Source organism: Eschrichtius robustus, chromosome 19, assembly GCF_028021215.1.
Source record: "Eschrichtius robustus isolate mEscRob2 chromosome 19, mEscRob2.pri, whole genome shotgun sequence".
NCBI classification, from domain to species: Eukaryota; Metazoa; Chordata; class Mammalia; order Artiodactyla; family Eschrichtiidae; genus Eschrichtius; species Eschrichtius robustus.
The window spans coordinates 2,634,892-2,656,200 of record NC_090842.1 but is presented as its reverse complement, the minus strand read 5'-3'; the positions used below and the strand labels follow the sequence as shown (position 1 = coordinate 2,656,200).

Here is a 21,309-nt window from a genome sequence, read left to right as displayed (position 1 = left end):
CCTTGCCTTGCTCCTGATCTTAGAGAAAAAGCTTTTAATCTTTCACCACTGAGTATGGTGTTAGCTGTGGGGTTTTTATATATGGATTTTACTACGTTGAGATAGTTTCCTTCTATTCCTCATTTGTTGAGCATGTTTATCATGACAGTTGTTTTTATTTAACAAATAATTCCTTGGCACTTATCTGTCAGGAACTGTTGAAACTGCTTTATAATTATTAATTCATTTAATGGCCTCAGCAACCTTATGAGGTAGGAACTATTGTTATCTCCATTTTATAGATGAGGAAACCAAGGCACAGACCAAACACAGAGTAAGCTGTAGAAACAGGATTCAAACCAGACCACTCAGCTCAGAGTCCATGTTTGAAATGACCAGGAAGCAGAAGAGAGGTCAGCAGGTTGAATATTTATCATATCACAGACACTTTATACTTACCACATTACCTAATCCTTCCCCAAATCGTATGATGTAGATATTTGTAAACCCATCTTACCCCTGGGAAACTGAGGTACAGACACCTAGGAAACTTGCCCAGGGCCACACTATTAGTGAGAGATAAAGGCTGGGTTTGAATTTAGTATGTTTAGACTATGGAGCCACAGAGCACCCTGACAACTCCTCAGTGGTGGGAGTGGCGGGGAGGAGGTCCTCCAAGGTTCTGCACCAGAAGAACACAGACTGTGGGATCCCGGAGCTGGCCCTCCTAGGCTGTAGAGAGCCTCTAGTGCATGATCACTGATGGCAGAAAGATGATCCGGAGACAAGACTGGGGGGAGGGGGGAGGAGAAAGGTGGGTAAGAGGGGGACAGGAGAAGGAAGGAGAGGAAATGAGGAAATGGGAGAGGAGAAGAGGGAGGAGGTGGTGGCTAGGTGGGGGGTGGTGGTAATGACACCAGAACCCATTTTTATTGCTATAGCACATGTTCAATCATGTAGGAATACTTAAGTATCGTTTTAGTGACCAGATCACAGTCTTTCTGCATGGTGTGTATTCTCAACTTTCTGCCATCCAAAAATCCCAGTGGTAGAGAATGTCCCGTTTGCTGGTGCCCTGGATGACCTGGAACATGCAGGTGGCAGGACCCACTGCAGCCAGCCCCCCTTCTGCTTCAGTCTCCATCCTCCCCACCCACACCCACACCCACTCCCCAGGTGATTGCATCCAGCCCCAGGGCTCCAAAACAAGCCAGCTGGTAACTCGGATTTACACCTCTAGCCCAGACCTCACCCTTCCACGCAGACTCGGTTCTAACAGCCACGCCAGCACCTCCACATGGCTCCTCTGCAGTGCCCACCACTCCCACTCCTTCCCCCCTGCTCTCCCACCCCAGCCAATCCACCAGTATCTCAGGCTCATTCCCACCATCCCAGGTCGTGAGGCCACCTCTCCTCAGCCAGTTCTCAGCATGGCCACCAGAGGGAGCGAGTCAGAATCCAGCCTGGGGCCACTCAGTCCAGGAGCTTCCAAAGGGTTTTCCCAAGTCAGAATCAACCTTAAGTCCCTCCCGTGATGCCAAGGCCTCGGGACTGGACCTGAGCTGACCTCCAGACCTCCACTCCTGACCACAGTCCACTTCATTCTCCACTCGAGCCACACTGGGCTCCTGAGCTTCTTCACACTCCCTGCATGTCCACCCTCAGAGCCTTCGCACCTGCCACCCCTCTGTCTGGCACTCTGTCCCCACACTCGCCCCATTCAATCCTCTGCCCAGGGTCTTCTCTTCAGACAGGCCCCCAACCCAATCACCACCCATCCTTTTTCTGCTTCGCCTTTCTTCCTAGCACCGTCACCACCTGACCATCTCTTTGCTTACATATATTTTATTGTCTTTCACTTTCTGTAGAGTCAGACCTGCTTGAGAAGAAAGCGATGTCTGTGAAATGGCACATCTCGGTCCCCAGTTTTGTCCACTGATGACAACTGGAGGCCCATGAGGGTTTGGGCACTGCCGTCCCAGCTCATAAATGTTAGTGACTCAGGGACCCACACAAGTCAGCATGTGCTGAGTTTTATGCCTGGCTAACTTTCCATGCTTCACACACGCCCTTGGCCATGACCTCAGCCCCCATTACTGCTGAACGTCCAAGGACATTCCAGTTAAAGATGCCTCACTCTTTTGTCTTGTTTTGTTTTGTTTTTAGTATGTTGACTGGCATTGTCAGCTGTCCTCAGCTGGAACCACATGGGATGACGAAGGCTATGGACAGACCACTTCCAGCAGAGGCAGTGCAAACACCAGCAAACTTGTGAGGAACTGCTCACGCCTCAATTAAACAATGCCAATTAAAATGACACAGCAACAGCATGCTTTACTTCTCAGGCTGGCAGAGATTCAAAAGAGGAGGAATGCCCGGTGCAGGTATGGGGAAGGGAGGCCCTTTTACTGCTGTGTGGTAGGGTTGCATCATAGAGGCACTCTGAGAAACATCAATACACCTGTGTCACAGAAATAGCAGACAGGAGTCACCGTACAACCAGCACTCATGGCAATGCCCTGTGTGCACAGGTCTCTTCAGACACACGTCTACAGTACACACTCCCAAACGTATTTGACAATGGAACCGTCTAAGAGCACCAAACATAGTGAATGTTCCATGGAATGCATTTGGGAAAGAATTGCTATCTGCAAAACTTCCAGCAATAGTAAAGCTGAGATACAGGCTAGGAAGGTATCAGCATTTAAAAGAAACAGGGTTATGGGACAGATCCTGGTTCTGTGTGGTCTTGTGTGGTCCCTTGTAGTCCCATGTGACCCCATGTGGCCATGTGTGGTCCTGTGCAGCCATAAAAGACCCTCTCTGGGGCAACAGTTTCCCCTTTTTCAAAAACAGGATAACAATAATTATCTCAGCTTCCAAGAATTAAATGTGAGAATTTTAAGAATTAAATGAGGTCCCAGAAATAAAAGTACATAATTTAGTACTTTTAAAATCTGTATATCACACGTTTCTCTATTCTCAAAATTTTCCAAAGCAAACTGTACTGCTTTTTAAATTAAACTTTTAAGATATTTGTAGATTTACATGAAAGAGAGATCCCATGTTACCCTTTCCAGTTTGCCCCAATTATAGCCTTGCAAAACTATAATACAATTTCACAGCAGAACATTAATAAAGTCAAGATAGAGGATATTTCTTTCACCTCGAGGATGCTTCATGTTGCTCTTGTATAGTCACACCCACGTCCCTCCCACCTCACCCTCTCCTGAATCCCTGGTAACCACTAATCTGTTCTCTATTTCTATAATTTTATCACTTCAGGAATGTTACATGGGACAACTGGATATCCACGTGCAAAAGAATGAACCCCAACCCCTACCTCACACCATATATAAAAATTAACTCAAAATACGTCAAAGACCTAAATGTCAGAGCTAAACTATAAATCTTTAGGGAGAAAACATGGGTAAATCTTTGTGACCTTGGATTAGGCAATGATTTCTTAGATATGACCATATATCTTAAAGCACAAGCAACCTAAGAAATAATTGAAAATTGTATTTCACCAAAATTAAAACCTTTTGTACTTCAAAGGATATCATCAAGCAAGTGAAAAGGCAACCAGCAGAAGAGGAGAAAATATTTGCAGAAGATCTATCTGATAAAGATCTAGTATCCAAAATATATACAGAACACAAACTCAACAGTGACACAAAGAAATAGATAACCAATCAAAATATACGCAATTGGTTTGAACAGACATTTCTCCAAAGAAGCTATACAAATGGCCAATAAGCACATGAAAATATGTTCAGTGTCATTAGTCATTAGGGAAATGCAAATCAAAATCACAATGAGATACCATTTCACACCCACAAGGATGGCTAAAATCAAAACAACGTATAATAACAAGAGTGCGCAAAGACACAGAGAAATCAGAAAGTTCATACCTTGCTGGTGGGAATATGAAATACAAAATGGTGTACAGATTTCCACCGTGGAAAATTGAGGCAGCTCTTCAAAACATTAAAGAGAGTTACCTATGGCTCAGCACTCCTAGGTACATACCCGAGAGAAATGAAAACATGTTGACACAAAAATTTGTAAACAAATGTTCACAGCAGCATTATTCATAACAGCCAGAAAAGTAGAAACAAAACAATGTCCACCAACTGATGAATGGATAAACAAGATGTGGCATGTCCCTACAATACAATATTATTCAGCCATAAAAAGGAATGAAGCAGACTTCCTGGGTGGTCCAGTGGTTAAAACTCTGTGCTTCCACTGCAGGGGGCCTTGGTTCAATCCCTGGTCGGGAAACTGAGATCCCACATGCTGCAACGCAGCCAAAAACAAAAAGGAATGATGAAGCACTGACACATGCTACAATGTGGGTGAGCCTTGAAAACATTATGCCAAACAAAAAGAAGCCAGACACAAAGGACACATATTATATGATTCCATTTATATGAAATGTCCAGAGTTGGAAAAGTGAGAAAGTAGGTTAGTGGTTTCCAGGGGTGGGGAGAGAAGGGAAGGGGGAGTGAGTGCTTAATAGGCATAGGGTTTCTTTTGGGGGCAAAAAAGGTCTGGAATTAGATAGTAGTGATGATTGCACAACCTTGTAAATATAGCAAAAACCACTAAATCATACACAGTAAAAAGGTGCATTTTATGGTATGTGAATGATATTTCAGTTTTTAAAAATTCAAATTACATGCAATTTTATGTTATTTAAAGTGAGACCCACATGAAACAGGTGCTAAAACCATTTCAGGATCCTCGTCCAGAGGATCTGCTGTCCTTGCAAAGGGAAGAGAGACTCAGAGATGGCCCCCCTCCCACAGGGACACAGAGGTGAAGAACAAGTCCCACCTTCACAAAGGAAAATCAGTTATCATTTTAAAAGTAGCCACTTTAAGAGTTTCACAAATAACATTTATTGACCGTATTCATAATGGAATCCCACCCGCATTCACACAACTCCACTACAACTAAGAATCACCTGATGATAAATAATTCGGATTGACTCTTGGGTGTGAATTATATGATCTGAGAAAACAGTGGCTATTACAGACTCTTCCTGATGTGATGGCTTTCGTTAAAGACCTTGAGTATGACTGACATTTGTGTTGATGTTCTTGACAGTAGCTGTTGATTCCAACTTCAAACCCAAAAAAAACTGGCTAGAAAGCAAAGAGAAAGGCAATTACTAGGAACTGCCCCCCAAACTGAAACCACACTGCCCTTGCAGGGCCTGTTCGGGGAACCTCCGAGGGGTGGAGGGTGAAGGAAACCCCACCACAGAGCAGGATGTACACTTGGTCCCTGAGGAGCCCAGGCAGAAAACAGGGTGCAGCCTTGGCTGGCTCACTTTCCAGCTGTGGGACCTGAGGCGACGCACTCAACCCCCCGAGCCCACTCTCCCCTTCTGGAACTCCGAGGAGAATCCCAGCTTTGCAGAACTGTGGAAGGAATCAAATAAAACGAAGGCTACGTATGGCAAGTCCAGCCAAGAAGGCAAGTGCTTGACTCATCACTACTCTTCAGGGCTCCCTGTTGGGCAGTTCAGAGCTCACTTGATCTCCTGAGGCCTCTGAAGTTCTAGCAAGTCTCTGCCAGGCCAGCAGATGGGCCAGCAGCTTCTCCTGAGATAAGCTGGGCGTGTGCTTTGGGGGATCTCACAGGGCACCCCACATACACCTCAGGCAGGTAAGATATTTCTCCTGAACAGGTGATTGGTGCCTGACCTCTACCCTAAGATCCTGGCTCAGAAGCAAACACCTCTTATAAAAGCATTAGCAATTTTCCTTTGGCCCACCTGGACGAACTACTTAACACAGACCATCTACAGACAAGTTTCTTTCTTTGCTCTTCCCAGAGTGGGAACCAGGGAGTCCAATTAAATTTGACATCGAGATGGCAAACACAGACAGAAAGATGAAACTTAAAAAAAAAAAAAAAAAAAAGAAGAAGAAAATCTCCAGTGCTTCCCCACTAAGGTTCACAGATCACGCAAAGCTGACGGACCCCCGCCCAGCCCCTTCCTGGGGGCACTCGCCCTAGAGAAGCTGCAACCCAGGTCCATATAGGCACTTGTATGCAGACGTGCATCACAGCATCATATGTGACCACAGGGAGTGCCCAATACTAGGAGAGTGGACAAGCAGGATGCCAGGAGAGGAACTTCCACTTCCAGACAAGATGGTGGGACAAAGACAGGGCTACCTTCCTGTCTGAACAACTAGAAAACTGGGCAGAAGACATTTGAAGCTGTTTTCAGATACTGGACATTTTCTAGAACATTCCCCTTACAACTGTGTGGAGGAGACAGACAAAAAGCAAACAAGTCAATATATGTAAATTGTAATCGTGCACAATTACATGTTGATTATGTATTTGCATATTTACATATTTGTGTGTGTATGTTTGCACGTATTTACATATAGGTTTGATGAAAGAAACAGGAAGAAGGGGGTGGATGGGGGTAATGGTTGGGGAGATGGGTAAACTGGGGCAGCGGCGTTTAGAGGAGAAGGAGGAGGAGAGCTTTTTCCAAGAAAACTAAAGCAAACAACCAGGTAAGGGGACACCCTGTCTTGAAACTGAAGTCACCCTGGAGGTTTCCTGGGTGGTGGTGGGGGACTGAGTGGGGTTCCAGGTGAGAAACACAGGCCTGGGCAAGGCCAGTGGGTCCGAGGCCGGAGAAAGGGCTTTTCAATATGGAGCCTTGATGGTTGGGGCTGGTCTGGGGGAGAGGCAGCAGGTCCCCCGAGGGTGCGGTGCGCTCATACCTCAGAAGGCTGGCTGGTCAAGCTGGCTTAAAATCCACTTCCAACCCCAATACAACAGACATTTGCAGAAACTGGAACCAATGGCCCTTTGGGGGCAGGGGAATTTGGGAAATTGGGAACAGGGAAGAGGTGAGGAAAGAAAGGTGGGTGGTCCCAAGATGCCCCACCTCCCCACCATCGGCCCTGGCCCTGGCGTATCTGGATTGCTCTTCCCTTGCATTTTCTGGAAGAAGATACCTGTGTCAGGTGTGAGCAAGAGTCCAGACAATGGTAACAACATAACAGTAATCATGGCCGTACTCATCTCTCAACCTCTGCTGAGCAACAACCAAGTTCTCCCACATCCTCAACTCAACTAAACCCTGGGAGTGAGATGAGCCCAAGGCCACCACTGCCCCACCAGCACCTGCTCACAGGATGGCCACGATGACACTCAGTAGGGCCTGGAGGAGGGTCAGGAGGCTGAGGCTGAGGCTGAGGGGCAGGAGGGAGGCCGGGAGGCTTGCTGGCTGCCCCGGGGCCACCGGCTCAGCCTGGTGAAGGACCTGGAGCTGCTGCCACTTGAGGAGACAGCGCCCTTCGCCGTCACAGATTCGCCAGCGGTTGTACCCAGAGCGCACGTCCAGGGGGACTTCTAGGCAGAGAAAGCAAATCAGGCCTTGGCGGGGTGTGGGGACAGGATGCTCTCAAGTCTGCACCCATGAGAGAGCCCTCTGGAACCCAGGGCAAGGAAACCAGGTGTCCCAACAAGGCAGGTCACAGCCCAGGGGTGTGGGCGCTGACCCGGCGCCCACTGAGGTGAAGAGAGCACTGCTGTTTGTTTGTTTCTAGGGTGATTGTGGGGCCTCGTGGCTGTGTTTTCTGAGTCTTTATCTTTTAGAGCTGCCTACTGAAATATTTATGAATGAAATGATATGGTAGTTAGCTGGGATATGCTCCACATTAATCTTTTTCTTTTTCATTTTTTTCTTTTTTTTTTTTTTTGGAGGTGGGGATGGAGTGGGTGAAGCACATATGAAACCAGATCTACCAGGAGCTGGTCAGGGCTATAGATGAGTGACGGGAACTTGGGCTTTAGTGGAGTATTTGAAATTTCCCATAATAAGAAGTCAACAACCACCACATCCACAAACAGAATTCAAACATCTCCATCTCCTTGATGCTCTTTAGCTTTTTCAAGACCTGCTTTTGTCACATGTGACCCTCCTGATGTTATATCTCTTATTTCCTTATTACACTATTAATATGCTACTACTATGAAATGTACACTCTAATTATACTAATATAAAATGCCCTCAATATAAAGTATATTTTCCTTATAAAAATTCTACCACAAAAGCATAAAGAAGAAAAGCACATGAGCCCTCTATTTACAAGGAAAATACAAGATCAGAAACACAGATTTTCTCTTTAAAATGGAAATCAGCTGGATTTGAGGCCAAGGGAACCATCCCATATTTTTAAGTCACTCTGTACAGAGCTCAGCTCAAGGAGAGAAGGATCCTTATCCTCCTGGCAGCAGTGAGACTCGCACTCTCACTCCTGTCCTGTGAACACCTTCTGGCTTGAATGGGTTTGAGGCTTGAAACATTAACATAAATCACCTGAACTATAAAACAATGGCTGGAGTAAAAATTAATACTGGTTTTTAACAACGTATCAGTGGATGCATTATTCAACAATAAACTGACTGAGCTTTTAGACTTTCTTAAAGATTCAGAGTGTTCAAAGCCAAAAACAACCAATAAAAATAAGCCCATAGATCGGTGATTATAGGGTGAGAAGAGTAGTTTCTCAGGTGGTTCTCATTCTACTGCTTGTTTTTTGTTTTTTCGTTTTTGTTTTATTTTTGTTTTTTGTTTTTTGTTTTTGATGAAGTGATTTCTGGCTCTTCCACCTGAAGCTTGAGGCAACGTATTGCTACCTGTTTTGCTCATCATGCACCCACCAAGAGCCTCTCTTTGCTGGGCCTGACCTGCCCCCTTCCCCACCCACAGGGGTTACCTGTGACTGTCAGCTGAGACAAATGACACCAACCTTCACCTACGCACAAACAGAGCTTTCATTTTTAAAACTGACATTAATGGAGTCCTATTACCTGGGCTACAATGACTTCTTCTCCTACACTGCAATGTGTGTGGGAGTTCATTTCATCGTCCCTAACAGTTGCGAACTCTAGGCAGCTGGTACCACATTTCAAATGCACCCCCATTCATGTCCATCCTCCCACTGAGAGACACTTAAGTTGCTTCCAGTTTTTTGCCAAGGAAATCACTGCTGCAGACAGACGTGCGTGGAGTGTCTACATGTATTACCCAGATGTGGGCTTGTTGGATTAAAGATTGTGCACGTTATAAAATTTGATAGATACCTCCAAACCTCCCGCCAAAGACTGTGACAATTCGTGTTCCTCCTGTGCTACTTTTAAAATCAGGACAAAGTTAGGTATCTTCTGCATGAAGAGGTAGGCGTGTGGGGTAGTGGCTGCTTGTTTCCCAAGAGCTCTCCCCCTTAGCTGAGTGCCCCTGGGCAGGCCTCTCAAATCACCTGCACATCACAGGAACCCCATGTGAGACATCCAACCTCTCAGTACCTGTCCAGTCCCTCCTTCACAGAGTCCATCAAGGGGACTCACTATGCCCTCTGGCCCCAGCACGAAAAGGGGAGGGTGTGATCTGAGCCGACAAAACGTCCGCTCCTTTGCTCACATGCAATGCAGAGAAAGCAGACGTGTCGGCCATCTGCAAGGGAAAGCACCTCCACTCATTTTAGAGACAAAGAAAGTAAAGGTGCGGGTGGAGACACCACCTCCTGGTGCACCATGACTGAGCACGTGAGTACATGCATACATCAGGCCACAGATATATGGATATGTGAACACACCTTGTCATGACTACGCACTGCACTGTGAACATATGAACATGCGAGTATGTGCTATGCCTGTCATAAACATATGAATGTATGAATATACTGTATGATGAATATATCCATAAATGTGGTGCCATGAACATATAACGTGTCATGAACATATGAAAGTAGGAATACATCTACAAACATATATACTATGTCATAAATACATATTTATATACAACACATACATACACATACCATATCATGAATTATAGAAGATTAGAGCTTAAAAAACACTTCAGATACCACCTAACCCCAGGTTGCAAATTGGTTTCATCCTGAGAGCCAATGTTGATAACTGGTAGAGCCTGAGTCTTCTCTGGGTTCATTGGGAAAACATGGGAGATGATTAGTGATGCCTGGTGAGGGTTGGGGTGGGAGAAGTGGTGTGTGCGCCAGTCTGTGGTCTTCTTTGTGTTTCACCCATCTGGGGATGACAGGAGTCTCCCCCACCCCATCATGATGTTCATGAGACCCCCGCCTTCCTTGGGGACAGGGAAGGGATGAGACACGTGAGCACTGAGTTACCTGGGATGCCTTTAAAACTCTGCAGCCTTTTCACCACCTAAGATAAAAGATAAGGATGTGGGCAAGCGTTGTCAGCCCCAGTGATCCACCAAGAAGGGGTCCCAGTGATTTGGCCTGGAAACCCCCTGGAAGGGGTCCATGGCCAGCTCAGAATGCAAGTTGTGTTCTCCTTTTAAAAAGCCTCTGGGTCTTAATTCTGGGGGCAGTATGCTACTTGATGACAGAAAACCAGCAGCTGGAATGTGGGTGAAGGCAGAAGGAAGCCTCTAACTCCAGGACACTCAGAAAGCAAGGGAGAGAAGTGGCCCTGGAGCTGAGTTGGGCTGGACCTGGCTGACCATCTCCCACCACAGTTGCTGACCTGGAACCCAGAGCTGTGGAGGTACCAGACAGAGCCAAAGAGCAAGGACAGACACTCGAGCAGTGGTCCTTCCCCAGCACCCTCCCTCCAGGCCTGCCAGGCTGGGGCTACAAGTGCAGAATGCTCAGACAGGTGGAGAGAGCTGAGGGGGAGAGGAGGCAAGGAGAGGGAAGAGGGGTGGGAAGGAAGAGGGAGGGAGGTGAGGGAGGTGGAGAAGAAGAGGGAAGAGGGAGGAGAAAGCAGGAGAGGAGAAGGGGACAGAAGAGATGGCCGGAAAGGTGACAGCAGCGGTGGGCACCCTCATCAGAAAGCAGTGCACCCCACCCTTCCCAACACCACCAGGACACCTGACCTGGGCCTGCCCTGAGTACCACTTGCCTCCTGCACTCTGCTACCCTGAGCCACGGCTTCCAGAAGGCCCCCAGACATCAATGGAGGCCACTGTGGGGAAAGAACCCAGCACCCTTTCCCCTCATCTCTGGGTCCCTCCTTAGCCTGCCCCTCACTCTCAGGCCTCGCTGCCATGCGAGCCTCCCTCTTACCTTCTTGTGAGACCTCAGGACCTGGGGCACCCAGTAGGGCATCATGGCCTGATCCCTAGGCATTGGGAGGCGGCCCCCAAAGTGGTGGCATGGGCAGCGGCACACCTTGGTGGTTTTGGGGACATAAAACCGGACCATCTTTTGGATCTAACAGAGGAAGGGAAGAGAAGGTCCAAAGCGGGGTGGAGCCATGCCCCAGACAACCTCAGCCTCGGGAACAGGGCCCTGGAGAGCGCCTCTCCTATGCCCCGCCCACAGCACACCCCAACAGCCCAGCTGAGGGAGCAGGTCCCCACTCCATGATATTCCCAGGAGTGGCCGGCACCCTCACGACCCACCACCTGCACCTCTGCAGTGGGGCATCTGCGTGGTACTGTGGCGGGACACATGGGTGGGAGTCGGGAGGCCTGGCTCTGTCCTGAGCCTGGCGGCCTCCAGGAACAACCCTTGGGCACAATGTTTAGCCTCTCTGAGCCTCAGCACTCTCGGCTAGAGAGAGCGCTCTGCCAGAATCTTGACAACATTGGTCAGAGTCTAAAATGGATAGTCTTTGGTCCAGCAATTGCACTCCTGGGACTGTATCCCAGGAGGACACATGTGCATTTGCTCAAGAACACTCAGTACAGCACTGGCTGTAGTGACCAAATAGCCTGAATGCCTATAATAAGGGACAATAAATAATGGACGTGGGAACAGAGGGAATGGGTGGCCTTTGGAAAGAATGAGGCAGACCTGTCTGTCCTGATACAGAATGAGCACAGAGACACGATATTAAGTGGGAAATGCAGCACTGTATGCTACCATTTACGTTTTTTTTTAAAAGGTGGGGGGGCGGGGGCGGGGCTTCCCTGGTGGCGCAGTGGTTGAGAATCCGCCTGCCAATGCAGGGAACACGGGTTTGAGCCCTGGTCCGGGAAGATCCCACATGCCACGGAGCAACTAAGCCCGTGCGCCACAACTACTGAGCCTGCGCTCTAGAGCCCGCGAGCCACTACTACTGAAGCCCACGTGCCACAACTACTGAAGCCCATGCGCCCAGAGCCCGTGCTCCGCAACAAGAGAAGCCACCGCAATGAGAAGCCCACGCACCGCAACAAAGAGTAGTCCCTGCTCGCCGCAACTAGAGAAAGCCCGTGCACAGCAACGAAGACCCAACGCAGCCAAAAATAAATGAATAAAATATAAATAAATTAAAAAGAAACCAATTTTGCTCATGGGGCAAAGCGGCCAGGCCCCAGGGATCAGCCAGTCCCACTTTGCCAGCAAAGAGTCTTGGTTGGGGGGTAGGGGGGAAGTCAGCTGGGGCTTCTGAGAATGTTTTATACCTGAGAAGAAAGAGAGAGTGGTAGAGTAAGCCTTTGGAAGACTCCGAAAGACTCACTTTCTGCCATGTGTAACATGGTGTAAAACAGAGACCCGTGGCCACCATCTAAAAACACTAGAAGTGACAGCACAAACACTCTGAGTGGAAGGATGAAGAGAATCTGGGTCCCTGCAGACATCATAAAGCCAAAAAACCAATCCTAGAAGAATCCTCTCTCTACCAAAGACCCTGGTTGAACCCACTGTGGGTCAGTTTTCTGTTTCTTGCACCCAACACTTCCCTTCTGATGGAACAGGAGCCTGAGGAGCAAGCGGAAAGGGGACTGGATATCCAGGCAGGGGCAAGGTCAAGAAGGACCCCAAGAGTTGTGTCAGGGAGTTTGGTCCATATTCTGAGGGAAATGGGTCTCCACGGGGGAGTGACAGGACCAGATATATGGTTTTAAAAGCTCACCAGCTACAGATCAGAAAATGGACAGTCAGAGTTAGAAAGGATGTAGGCAAGGAGACCAGCTGGGAGGCTGGGCAGTCACCCTGGTGAGATGTGCTGGGCACCTTGACTTCTATATTCCTTCCACCCTTACCCCTGACACCCAGCAACAAAATTCAGTGGGGAGAGTGCTGGAATCAGAGCCAGAGACCTAGATTCTAAACCCTGATCTGCTATGGACTGACTGTGTGATCTCGGACAAGCCCCCGTCCCTCTCTGGACCTCAGTTTGCCCATCTGCCAAAGGGAGATGATAATACTTACTCTGCCCAACTTTCAAATGATACAATGACCAACAGGAGGGACTGAGGCTATCACCTCTGCCTAGAACAATATGACTTAGTCATCTTGATACACTGACCCCTTTGAGAGTCTATTAAAAAACAAGAAACGAGAGATTCCACATTCTACAATCACTACAGAGTCTACTGATATTAAAAGGGCAATAAGGAAATATTATGAACAACATTATGCCAATAAATTCAACAACACTGATATAATGGACAAAGTCCTTGAAAGGTATAAACTACTAAAGCTCACTCATGAAGAAATAGATAAACTAAATAGCTCTGTATCTATGAAAGAAATTACATTTGTAGTTGAAAACCTTCCCACAAAGGAAGCTATAGGCCCACATGGCTTCACCAGCAAATTCTACCAAACACTCAATGAAGAAATAATACCAATTCTACACAAAGTCTTCTTGAAAATGAAAGAATACTTCCCAACTGATTCTACGATGCCAGGATTAATACATCATAATTAAATGTGTTTGAAAGGTTGGTTTAACTTTTGAAAACCAATCAATATAATTCATCACATTAATAAACCATAAAAGAAAAACTATAAAATGATTTCAATAGACACAGGCAAAATCCAACGTTCATTTCTGATAAAAGCTCTCAGCAAACTAGCAATAGAAGGGAACTTCCTCAGCCTGATAAAGGGCATCCAAACTTACAGCTAACATCATACTTAATGGTGAAAACTCAAACGTATCCTCTAAGATCAGGGGAAAAAAAGGATGTCTGTCTTCCCCACTCCACTTCAATAGTTTACTAGAAGTTCTATCCGTGTATCAGACAAGAAAAATAAATAAAAGGCACACAGATTGGAAAGGAAGAAATAAAACCATCTCAATCTGGAGATAACATAATCATCCATGCAGAAATTCTGATGGAATCTACAAAAACAGCTACCAGAATGAGTTTAACAATACTGTGGGACACAAGATCAAAATATAAAAATAAATGGTATTTCTAAATATTAGCAATGAGCAAACATAAACTGACTTTTAAGAACAATGTCATCAAAAATATGAAATACTTATAAATAAAACTGACAAAAGATGTGCAAGACCTGTACACTGAGAACTGCAGAATACTGCTGAGAAATAGTAAAGAAACCTAAATAAATATAGAAATTACCATGTTCATGGATCAGAAGACTCAATATGGCTAAGAAGACAATTTCTTCAAATTGATCTACACACAATCCCAATCAAAATCCCAGTAGGACATTTTTGTAAAAAATTGACAAACTGATTCTAAAATTCACGTGGAAATGCCAAGAGCATACAATAACCAACTTTGAAAAAGAAAAAAACAATGTTGGAGAGCTAACACTACCTGATTTCCAGACTTTTTATAATTATAAAGCCACAGTAATCCAGTTAGTGTAGTACTGGTACAAGGATAGACAATCAGGTCAGCGAACAGAATACCGCAACAGAAATAGACCCACGTGTATATGGACAATTGGTTTTTGACAAAGGTGTAAAGGCAAGTCAGTGGAGAAAGGATGAGCTTTATAATATGTGGTATTAGAACAACTGGACATCCATGTGCAAAAAATAAACTTCAGTCCATACCTCATGCCATATACAAAAACTGACTTAAAATGGACCACAGACCTAAATATAAACAGTAAACTATAAAAATTCCAGAAGAAAACATAGAAGAAACCTTTCTGACCTTGGGTTGGCAAAGGTTTCTTAGAAATGCATAGAAAGCATGATCCATTGTTGTGCTGGGGACAGGCACGCCTAACAAGATCCAGAAAAGATTAAATTGATAAACTGGACTTCATCAAAATTTAAAACTTCTGCCCTTTGAAAGATAGTGATAAGAGAATTAAAAGACAAGCCAAAGACGTGGAAAAAACACTTGCAAATTAAATATCTGGTAAAGAACCTGTATTCAGATATATAAAAAACTCTCAAAACTCACTAATCTAAAAAAAGCAACCCAATTTTTTTTAAGGGGCAAAAAAGACACAAATCAAGTAAGATATGCAGATGGCAAAAATATATGACGAGATGCTCAACATCATTAGTCATTGTGGAAATACAAGTTAAAACCTCAATGAGAGGGAATTCCCTGGTGGTCCAGTGGTTGGGACTCCGCATTTTCACTGCCAAGGATATGGGTTCAATCCCTGCTTGGGGAACTGAGACCCCGCAAGCTGTGCGGCCAAAAAAAAAAAAAAAAAAACACACACAATGAGATACACACCTATTAAGATGGCCAAAATTTAAAAGACTGACCAAACCAAGTGTCAGTGAAGATGTGAAGGAACTGGAACTTTATACATTGTTGGAGAGATTGTGAAATGGTACAACCACTTTGGAAAACAGTTGACAGTTTCTTAAAAAGTTAAACAGATACCTACCATATGATGCAGCAATGCCTTTCCTAGGTACTTGCCCAAGAAAAATGAAGGCATGTTCACACAAAGACTTGTACACAAATGTTCACAGCAGCTTTATTTGTTGGACAGAATAGAAAAAGCTGGAAATGATCCACACATCCTTCACTGGATGAATGGATAAACTGTGGTCTATCCGTATAACGATACGCTACTCAGCAGTAAAAAGGAATGAACTATCAATGCACACAACCACGTGGATGAATCTGAAAAATGATCCTGCTGAGTAAAAGAAGCCAGACAAAAAGAGTACATACTAGATGATTCCATTTATATAGTGTGAGTTGGTGGACAGTGGTGAGCATAGTTGCCTTCCATTTATATAACATTCAAGGAAATGCAAATGAATCTATAGTGACAGAAACAGATCCACAGTCGCCTGAGGACCGCAGGGCAGAGGGGGTTGAGTGGAATTTCAAAAGGGCACAAGGAAACCTTTTAGGGTTGCGTACATGTACCGCACTACTCCATTTTATACAAGGGACTTGAGCACCCTGGATTTTGATATCCACAGGGGTCCTGGAACCAATCCCCTTTGAATACCTAGAGATGACTGTACATTGTCACAATTGTAGTGGTGGTTTCACGGGTGTGTGCATATGTCAAGATTTATCAAACACTACATTTTACATATGTGCCGTTTATCATATGCCAATCGTATCTCCATAAATCTGAACCCCTGATTCAAGTCACCTACCTGCTTTCGGGGTCAAGGACAGAGGGACCCAGTAAGGCAGCACTGCCTCAGCCCTGCGCACCGGCAGGCGACCCCCAAATTTGGCCTGGCACTCACAGCAGATGGGCTCTCGGTGAACAGAGCTGGGGGCAGGGCACATCTGAACCAGAGGCAGAAAAAAGAGAATCAAATGTGATGCTGCATTAGTGATGTGAGTCAAGGTACTCTCTGAAATAGTAAATCCATGCTCAGAGGGAGCAAGATTAAGACAGGGCATCCAGGGGCAGGTGCAGGGACAGGAGCCTCAGCTCCCGAAGCTCACAAAGAGGCAGGCTATCTCGGCCTGCCCTGAGGCCCTCCAAAGTCACTTAGAGGGGGACCACCAGAGCCTGCAGACCAGGTATGCTGGGATGTGCGACCACTTACAGCCACATTACCATGAGCAAGTCTTGGATTTCCCCCCTAAAAATGGGGAAGTACAACCAACTCTAGCAGGGGTTGGGGAGAATGATTGCTCTTTTTGTGGCAATCCATGTCAACCTGCATACAGCGCTTTATGTTTGCAAAGGCTTCCACAACCATCCCATGTGATCCCACCACACCCACAGGCAGGCGGAGAGGAAAAGTCATCCTCTCCAGGGGCAGATGGAGCTGATGCCCAGAGCAGACACTTTAAGGGGCAACACTTGTTCTCCCAGGCCTCCTGACTCCCTGTCATGAAAAACTGAGGGGTGGGGGAGGCAGTGGGTGACCCTACATAGAGATTTGGGGGCTTGCATGGTCCCTGAAACCACGGACTGCCCTGTCTGACACACCCTCTCGTGAGATGCTACTTCTGGACCCACATTCTCTGCTCTCCCCACCCCACAGAGGCGTGTCAGGGTTGGGGCAAAGTAGTTGAGATTTGCTTTCCTTACCGAATGATCTATGGGACACACTTCTTCCCCAAAAGTTTGAAATGTGCTTCTTTCCCTAGAAAAGAACAGGAAGGCTTAGAAAGTTCTGGGCTTCGTGTAAATTGGGAGCAGGAGTACTAGGGTGAGGGCCTGGGCCAGCTTGGCTCATACCATTAAACCCCAAGAGTGGAAGGGGTTATCATTCTGAGCCTAAGAGGGGGCAGAGGGTGCCAATAGAAGCAGGTATGTGCACACTCACATGCTAAGGTCTGGGGGTTCCCAGATGTCAAGCTATTGTGGAATCCTGCATCCCCAAACCTACGTGCTTCAGGCACACTATAGCTAAACCCGTGCTAGGCCCTTTGGGAGAGACAGCAACATTCCAACCTGGTGAGAATTTTCCAAGACGTGGAGCTGCCAACCACAACATATATGAGGCTTTAACAGACACCCTGAGCATACTTGGAATTCTGAAGGAAAATATCATCAAAGCTCTACATCTAATGAAATTCCTTGCAGTATAAAAACCTGGGTGCTTTGTCTCTGGGATGACAAAGCATTTGGGGTTGCATAGCCTCTGTTACTCTTCCCATTCTCCCCAAAACAAGTTGCTAGAATGTTGGCCACTGTATGGAGAGTGTCCAGTGGGCATAAAACCAACACAAAGACCAGCTTCCCTGAGAGCGATGTGTAACATGGAAATGGTAAAAGTGATATCATCATAATAATCACTATTATTGCTATCCCATTACAGCAATCGCTTCAGGTCACTGAGCTCAACTCCCCCGGCTGATCCTCGACAACACAGGATGTGGGATGCTGCGCTGCACAGCACCCAAGCCCCCAACGCTCATGACAGCACTGCTGTTTCCTTGCGGGGGGCCACAACCCCAGCCAAGAAGGTGAAGCCGGCTCGTTTCAGAGGCTGGCTCAGAATGGTCTTATAACCCAAGTCAACCCAATGAAACCCATTCTGGGACTTTGTGTTAAAATTACTGGGAAAGGGAATGTCCTTTTCTGTTGAGGCTGTAAGCCTCCAGAGGTCTTGGTCATTTTGCCTCCAGGAGGGGAAGAAAGCAAAGCCGAAGGTGGAGACAAACAGTCCTTGACCACCATCCTTGAGCATCTGGGTACTTCCATTCCTGACGACTTACTCCTGACATCCTCAGGTGAAACAACGAATTGCCCTTTTGGGCTTACATGATGTAGGTATGGTATCTGTCCTGCCTACCTGATACAAGCTTCTATGGGACAGGGTGATTTGGGGGTCCTGGGGCTTCCCTCAGGTGACTCGGGGTCCGGCTTCCCCAGTTGACTCGGGGTCCGGGTTCGCTCAGGTGACTCGGGGTCCGGCTTCCCCAGGGGACTCGGGGTCCGGGTTCCCTCAGGTGACTCGGGGTCCGGGTTCCCTCAGGTGACTCGGGGTCCGGCTTCCCCAGGTGACTCGGGGTCCGGGTTCCCTCAGGTGACTCGGGGTCCGGCTTCCCTCAGGTGACTCGGGGTCCGGCTTCCCCCAGGTGACTCGGGTGCCGGGCCCCCAGGTGTGGCGTGGTGGCCCAAAGTTTAGGACTGAGGGGGCACTTGCCTGTCATGACGCGCTCGGGATGAGTGCGCGCTGACAGACCGAATGGACACCCGAGGGCTCCCGGAAGTGCCCGCCGCGACTCTAAGTCGTGGTGAGGGGGGTGACGAAGCTCATGACGACGGCGGTGACGAAAGCGGGGACTGGCCCACGCGTGTCACTCCTCCCACAGCCCGTCCTCCTCACTGCGCCCGGCCCCTCCCGGGGGCCTCCTCCGACCCCCAAGGCCCCTCCTCTTCCGCCTCCCCGCCCCAGAGGCCAGGCTCTTCCGGCGACGGCCCTCTGCGCACGCCGCTGACTGGCCCTCGTTCAGCCAATCAGACGCTGCCTTCTAGGCACTTACCTGGCAGCTGATTGGGCCCTGGCGCCACGAGCCTCGGGGTCGGCGGGGTGGGGCGGGGTGGGGCCCGGCGGGGCCCGGGGACGGAGCGGAGTTTGGGCCGGGCGCGGGTGGCCGCGTTTCGGTTGTGGCCCCTGCCTGGCCTGGATGGGCGTCGGCCCCGGAAGACCCACCCCCCCACTCCCGGGAATGCCCACTCACCATTTCCGATGGACGGGGCTGCGGGGCCGCGGGGCGCACCAGCCGGGGTCTCTGTCCCCTGGAAGGAGAGAAAGAGGTGGGACCCGCCCCCCGAGGCCGCAGGGGCGCGGTGCCGGCCCAGGGCCGATTCCGCGTACCGGGGAGCATCTCGGTAGGAGTGTGTCCCACGCAGGACCCGGGACGTACTTGTAGTTGAAGTCGTTTTTCTGACGTTCAGATTTAACCGGGCGCCCCGCATGTCACTGGCTGAATCGGGCTCAAATTGTGACTTTAGAGAATGTGCGTTTCTTAAGCAACCTGGGGGTTCGAAGGCCGTGGAATTCAAAACAACTGACATCCAGAGATGCCGTGTCGTTTTGAACGCTCTGCCCGTTTCTCTGCCCGTTGGTCTCTCCTTCCTCCGCCTCGCAACGTGTGCGCTCTGGGCAGTTTCCGAAATGAAGACACGATGATTGTCTTCACATTTTAGTAAAATTGAATGTTTTCTGCCTCTCTGTGATCTTTATCACAAGATCAGATTTGTATTTCTTGGAAGCATGGGAGTTCCCTGCTGACCTAGTGGTTAGGATTCCGAGCTTTCAATGCCTTGGCCCGGCTTCAATCCCTGATCGGGGAACTGAGATCCTGCAAGCCACACCGTGGGGCACAAAAAAAAAAAAAAAAAAAAAGCATTTTTTGGAAACAGACTTCTTAGTGTTTGTTTTGCTTTTTTTTGGGGGGGGGGCACATCTCCGCGTGCTGTGTTCTAGCCATGGACAAACAGGAGTTCCCAGGCACTGCTCAGGATTCTTGGCTCCTTTATTAAACTGATAAGTTCATGACGTGTAAACAGGTCTGAGCTTCCAGCCAGTTCCCCCACGCAGGCTCTCCGGGCAGCACCCCACCATATTAGCTGCTAATTATTTCAGACACCACCACCCCCCCACCGCATGTGTGTCTATAAATAATGTCACCACTGGTCTCTTAATAGCTAATGACAATATTATCCAGGAATCTCACCATTAGCCTAGCCTTTTATTTATGGCTGTCTTGTCTCTGCCAGCCTTGGAGGGCCCTTGGCTTCCTTGCACTCTCCATTCTCCTCCTGAGCCCACTGGAACATCGTGGTAGCATAGAAGACAGGTTTGTGCCCCCCTAGAAACTCTGGCCCTCACCCCTGGGACTTGCCATCTCATGTCAAGAGTGACTCATCACCGTCCCCATCCCCACCAAAAATAGTTAAAAGGACTGACAGTACCAAGGATGTGGCAGCTGGAACCCTCATACATTACTCACAAAATGGATACAACCATACAGGCAAACTGTTGGGCAGTATTAACAAAGCCTAAACGTGTGACTACCCTATGGCCAAGCAGTTCCCCCCACCCGGGTATACACCCGAGAGAGTGAGAGCTTATGTCCACTAGAGGACACAGACAAAAACACACACAGTGCTGGCTCGGCCAGCAGCTGGACAGCCACTTCCCACTCTTTGACATGCGTCCGTATCTGTGTCTCTGAGAACGTTCCTAAAAAAGTACATATTACTGGTAACCCAGAAAAGAACCAAAAAGTTGTGCTTTTGTTTTGAGGTTGGCTTGTTATTTCAGGATAGCCTTGCCTCACTGACCTGTGACAGGCATAGGAGTTCCACAAACCTAAATCCTACGGATTAAGTGAAATCATGATTTTCAAATAAAATCTAAATAGGAACTGTAATTCTTAAGTTCTCACGTCTCATGACTTTTTGGGTCTCTCTGATGTTGAGCACTCAAGTCCCTTCCCAGCCCAAGCCGCACAGCGTTTTTGGTCAAGATCACACCAGGTGCCACTGTCGCCGCAGCCCTGGACACAGGACTCACTTTTTACCTGGATGGGGGCCCTGCATGATGTGACAGTTTCCCACCGGTGGACAGCATGATGTCAACTCTGCTGCCCCAAACCTTACCCTTTCCTCGTGGGACCATAGGCTTCATCGTCGCCCTCACTGACCAAGACACCTAGACTTCTCTCTTCGGTGGCTGTGACATCAGCGT

The 21,309-nt window shown here is 47.7% G+C and overlaps 1 protein-coding gene across 1 annotated transcript; it reads right to left on the bottom strand.

Moving 5' to 3' along the window:
• Positions 1-7,150: 7,150 nt before the first annotated feature.
• C19H16orf95 (chromosome 19 C16orf95 homolog) lies at positions 7,151-19,682 on the bottom strand. The gene is made up of 8 exons (XM_068528892.1): positions 19,481-19,682; positions 19,295-19,352; positions 17,193-17,247; positions 16,297-16,435; positions 11,378-11,454; positions 11,082-11,228; positions 10,179-10,215; positions 7,151-7,374 (listed from the first exon to the last, which is right to left on the bottom strand). The coding sequence occupies exons 1-8, from the start codon at positions 19,629-19,631 to the stop codon at positions 7,151-7,153; spliced, it is 888 nt and encodes a 295-aa protein (XP_068384993.1). The 5' UTR covers positions 19,632-19,682.
• Between the last annotated feature and the right edge of the window lie 1,627 nt (positions 19,683-21,309).

What these genes read in the sequence shown, in the direction of transcription:
- C19H16orf95 (XM_068528892.1), bottom strand. Translation starts at nt 19,631, where the DNA reads ATGTCAGTTGTTTTGAATTCCACGGCCTTCGAACCCCCAGGTTGCTTA. An exon ending in TGTGTCCCATAGATCATTCG is followed by an intron (nt 16,436 to 17,192) that starts GTAAGGAAAGCA and finishes CCTCTGGTTCAG; the next exon opens with ATGTGCCCTGCCCCCAGCTC. An exon ending in ACTCCTGGGAATATCATGGA is followed by an intron (nt 11,229 to 11,377) that starts GTGGGGACCTGC and finishes TTCCTCTGTTAG; the next exon opens with ATCCAAAAGATGGTCCGGTT.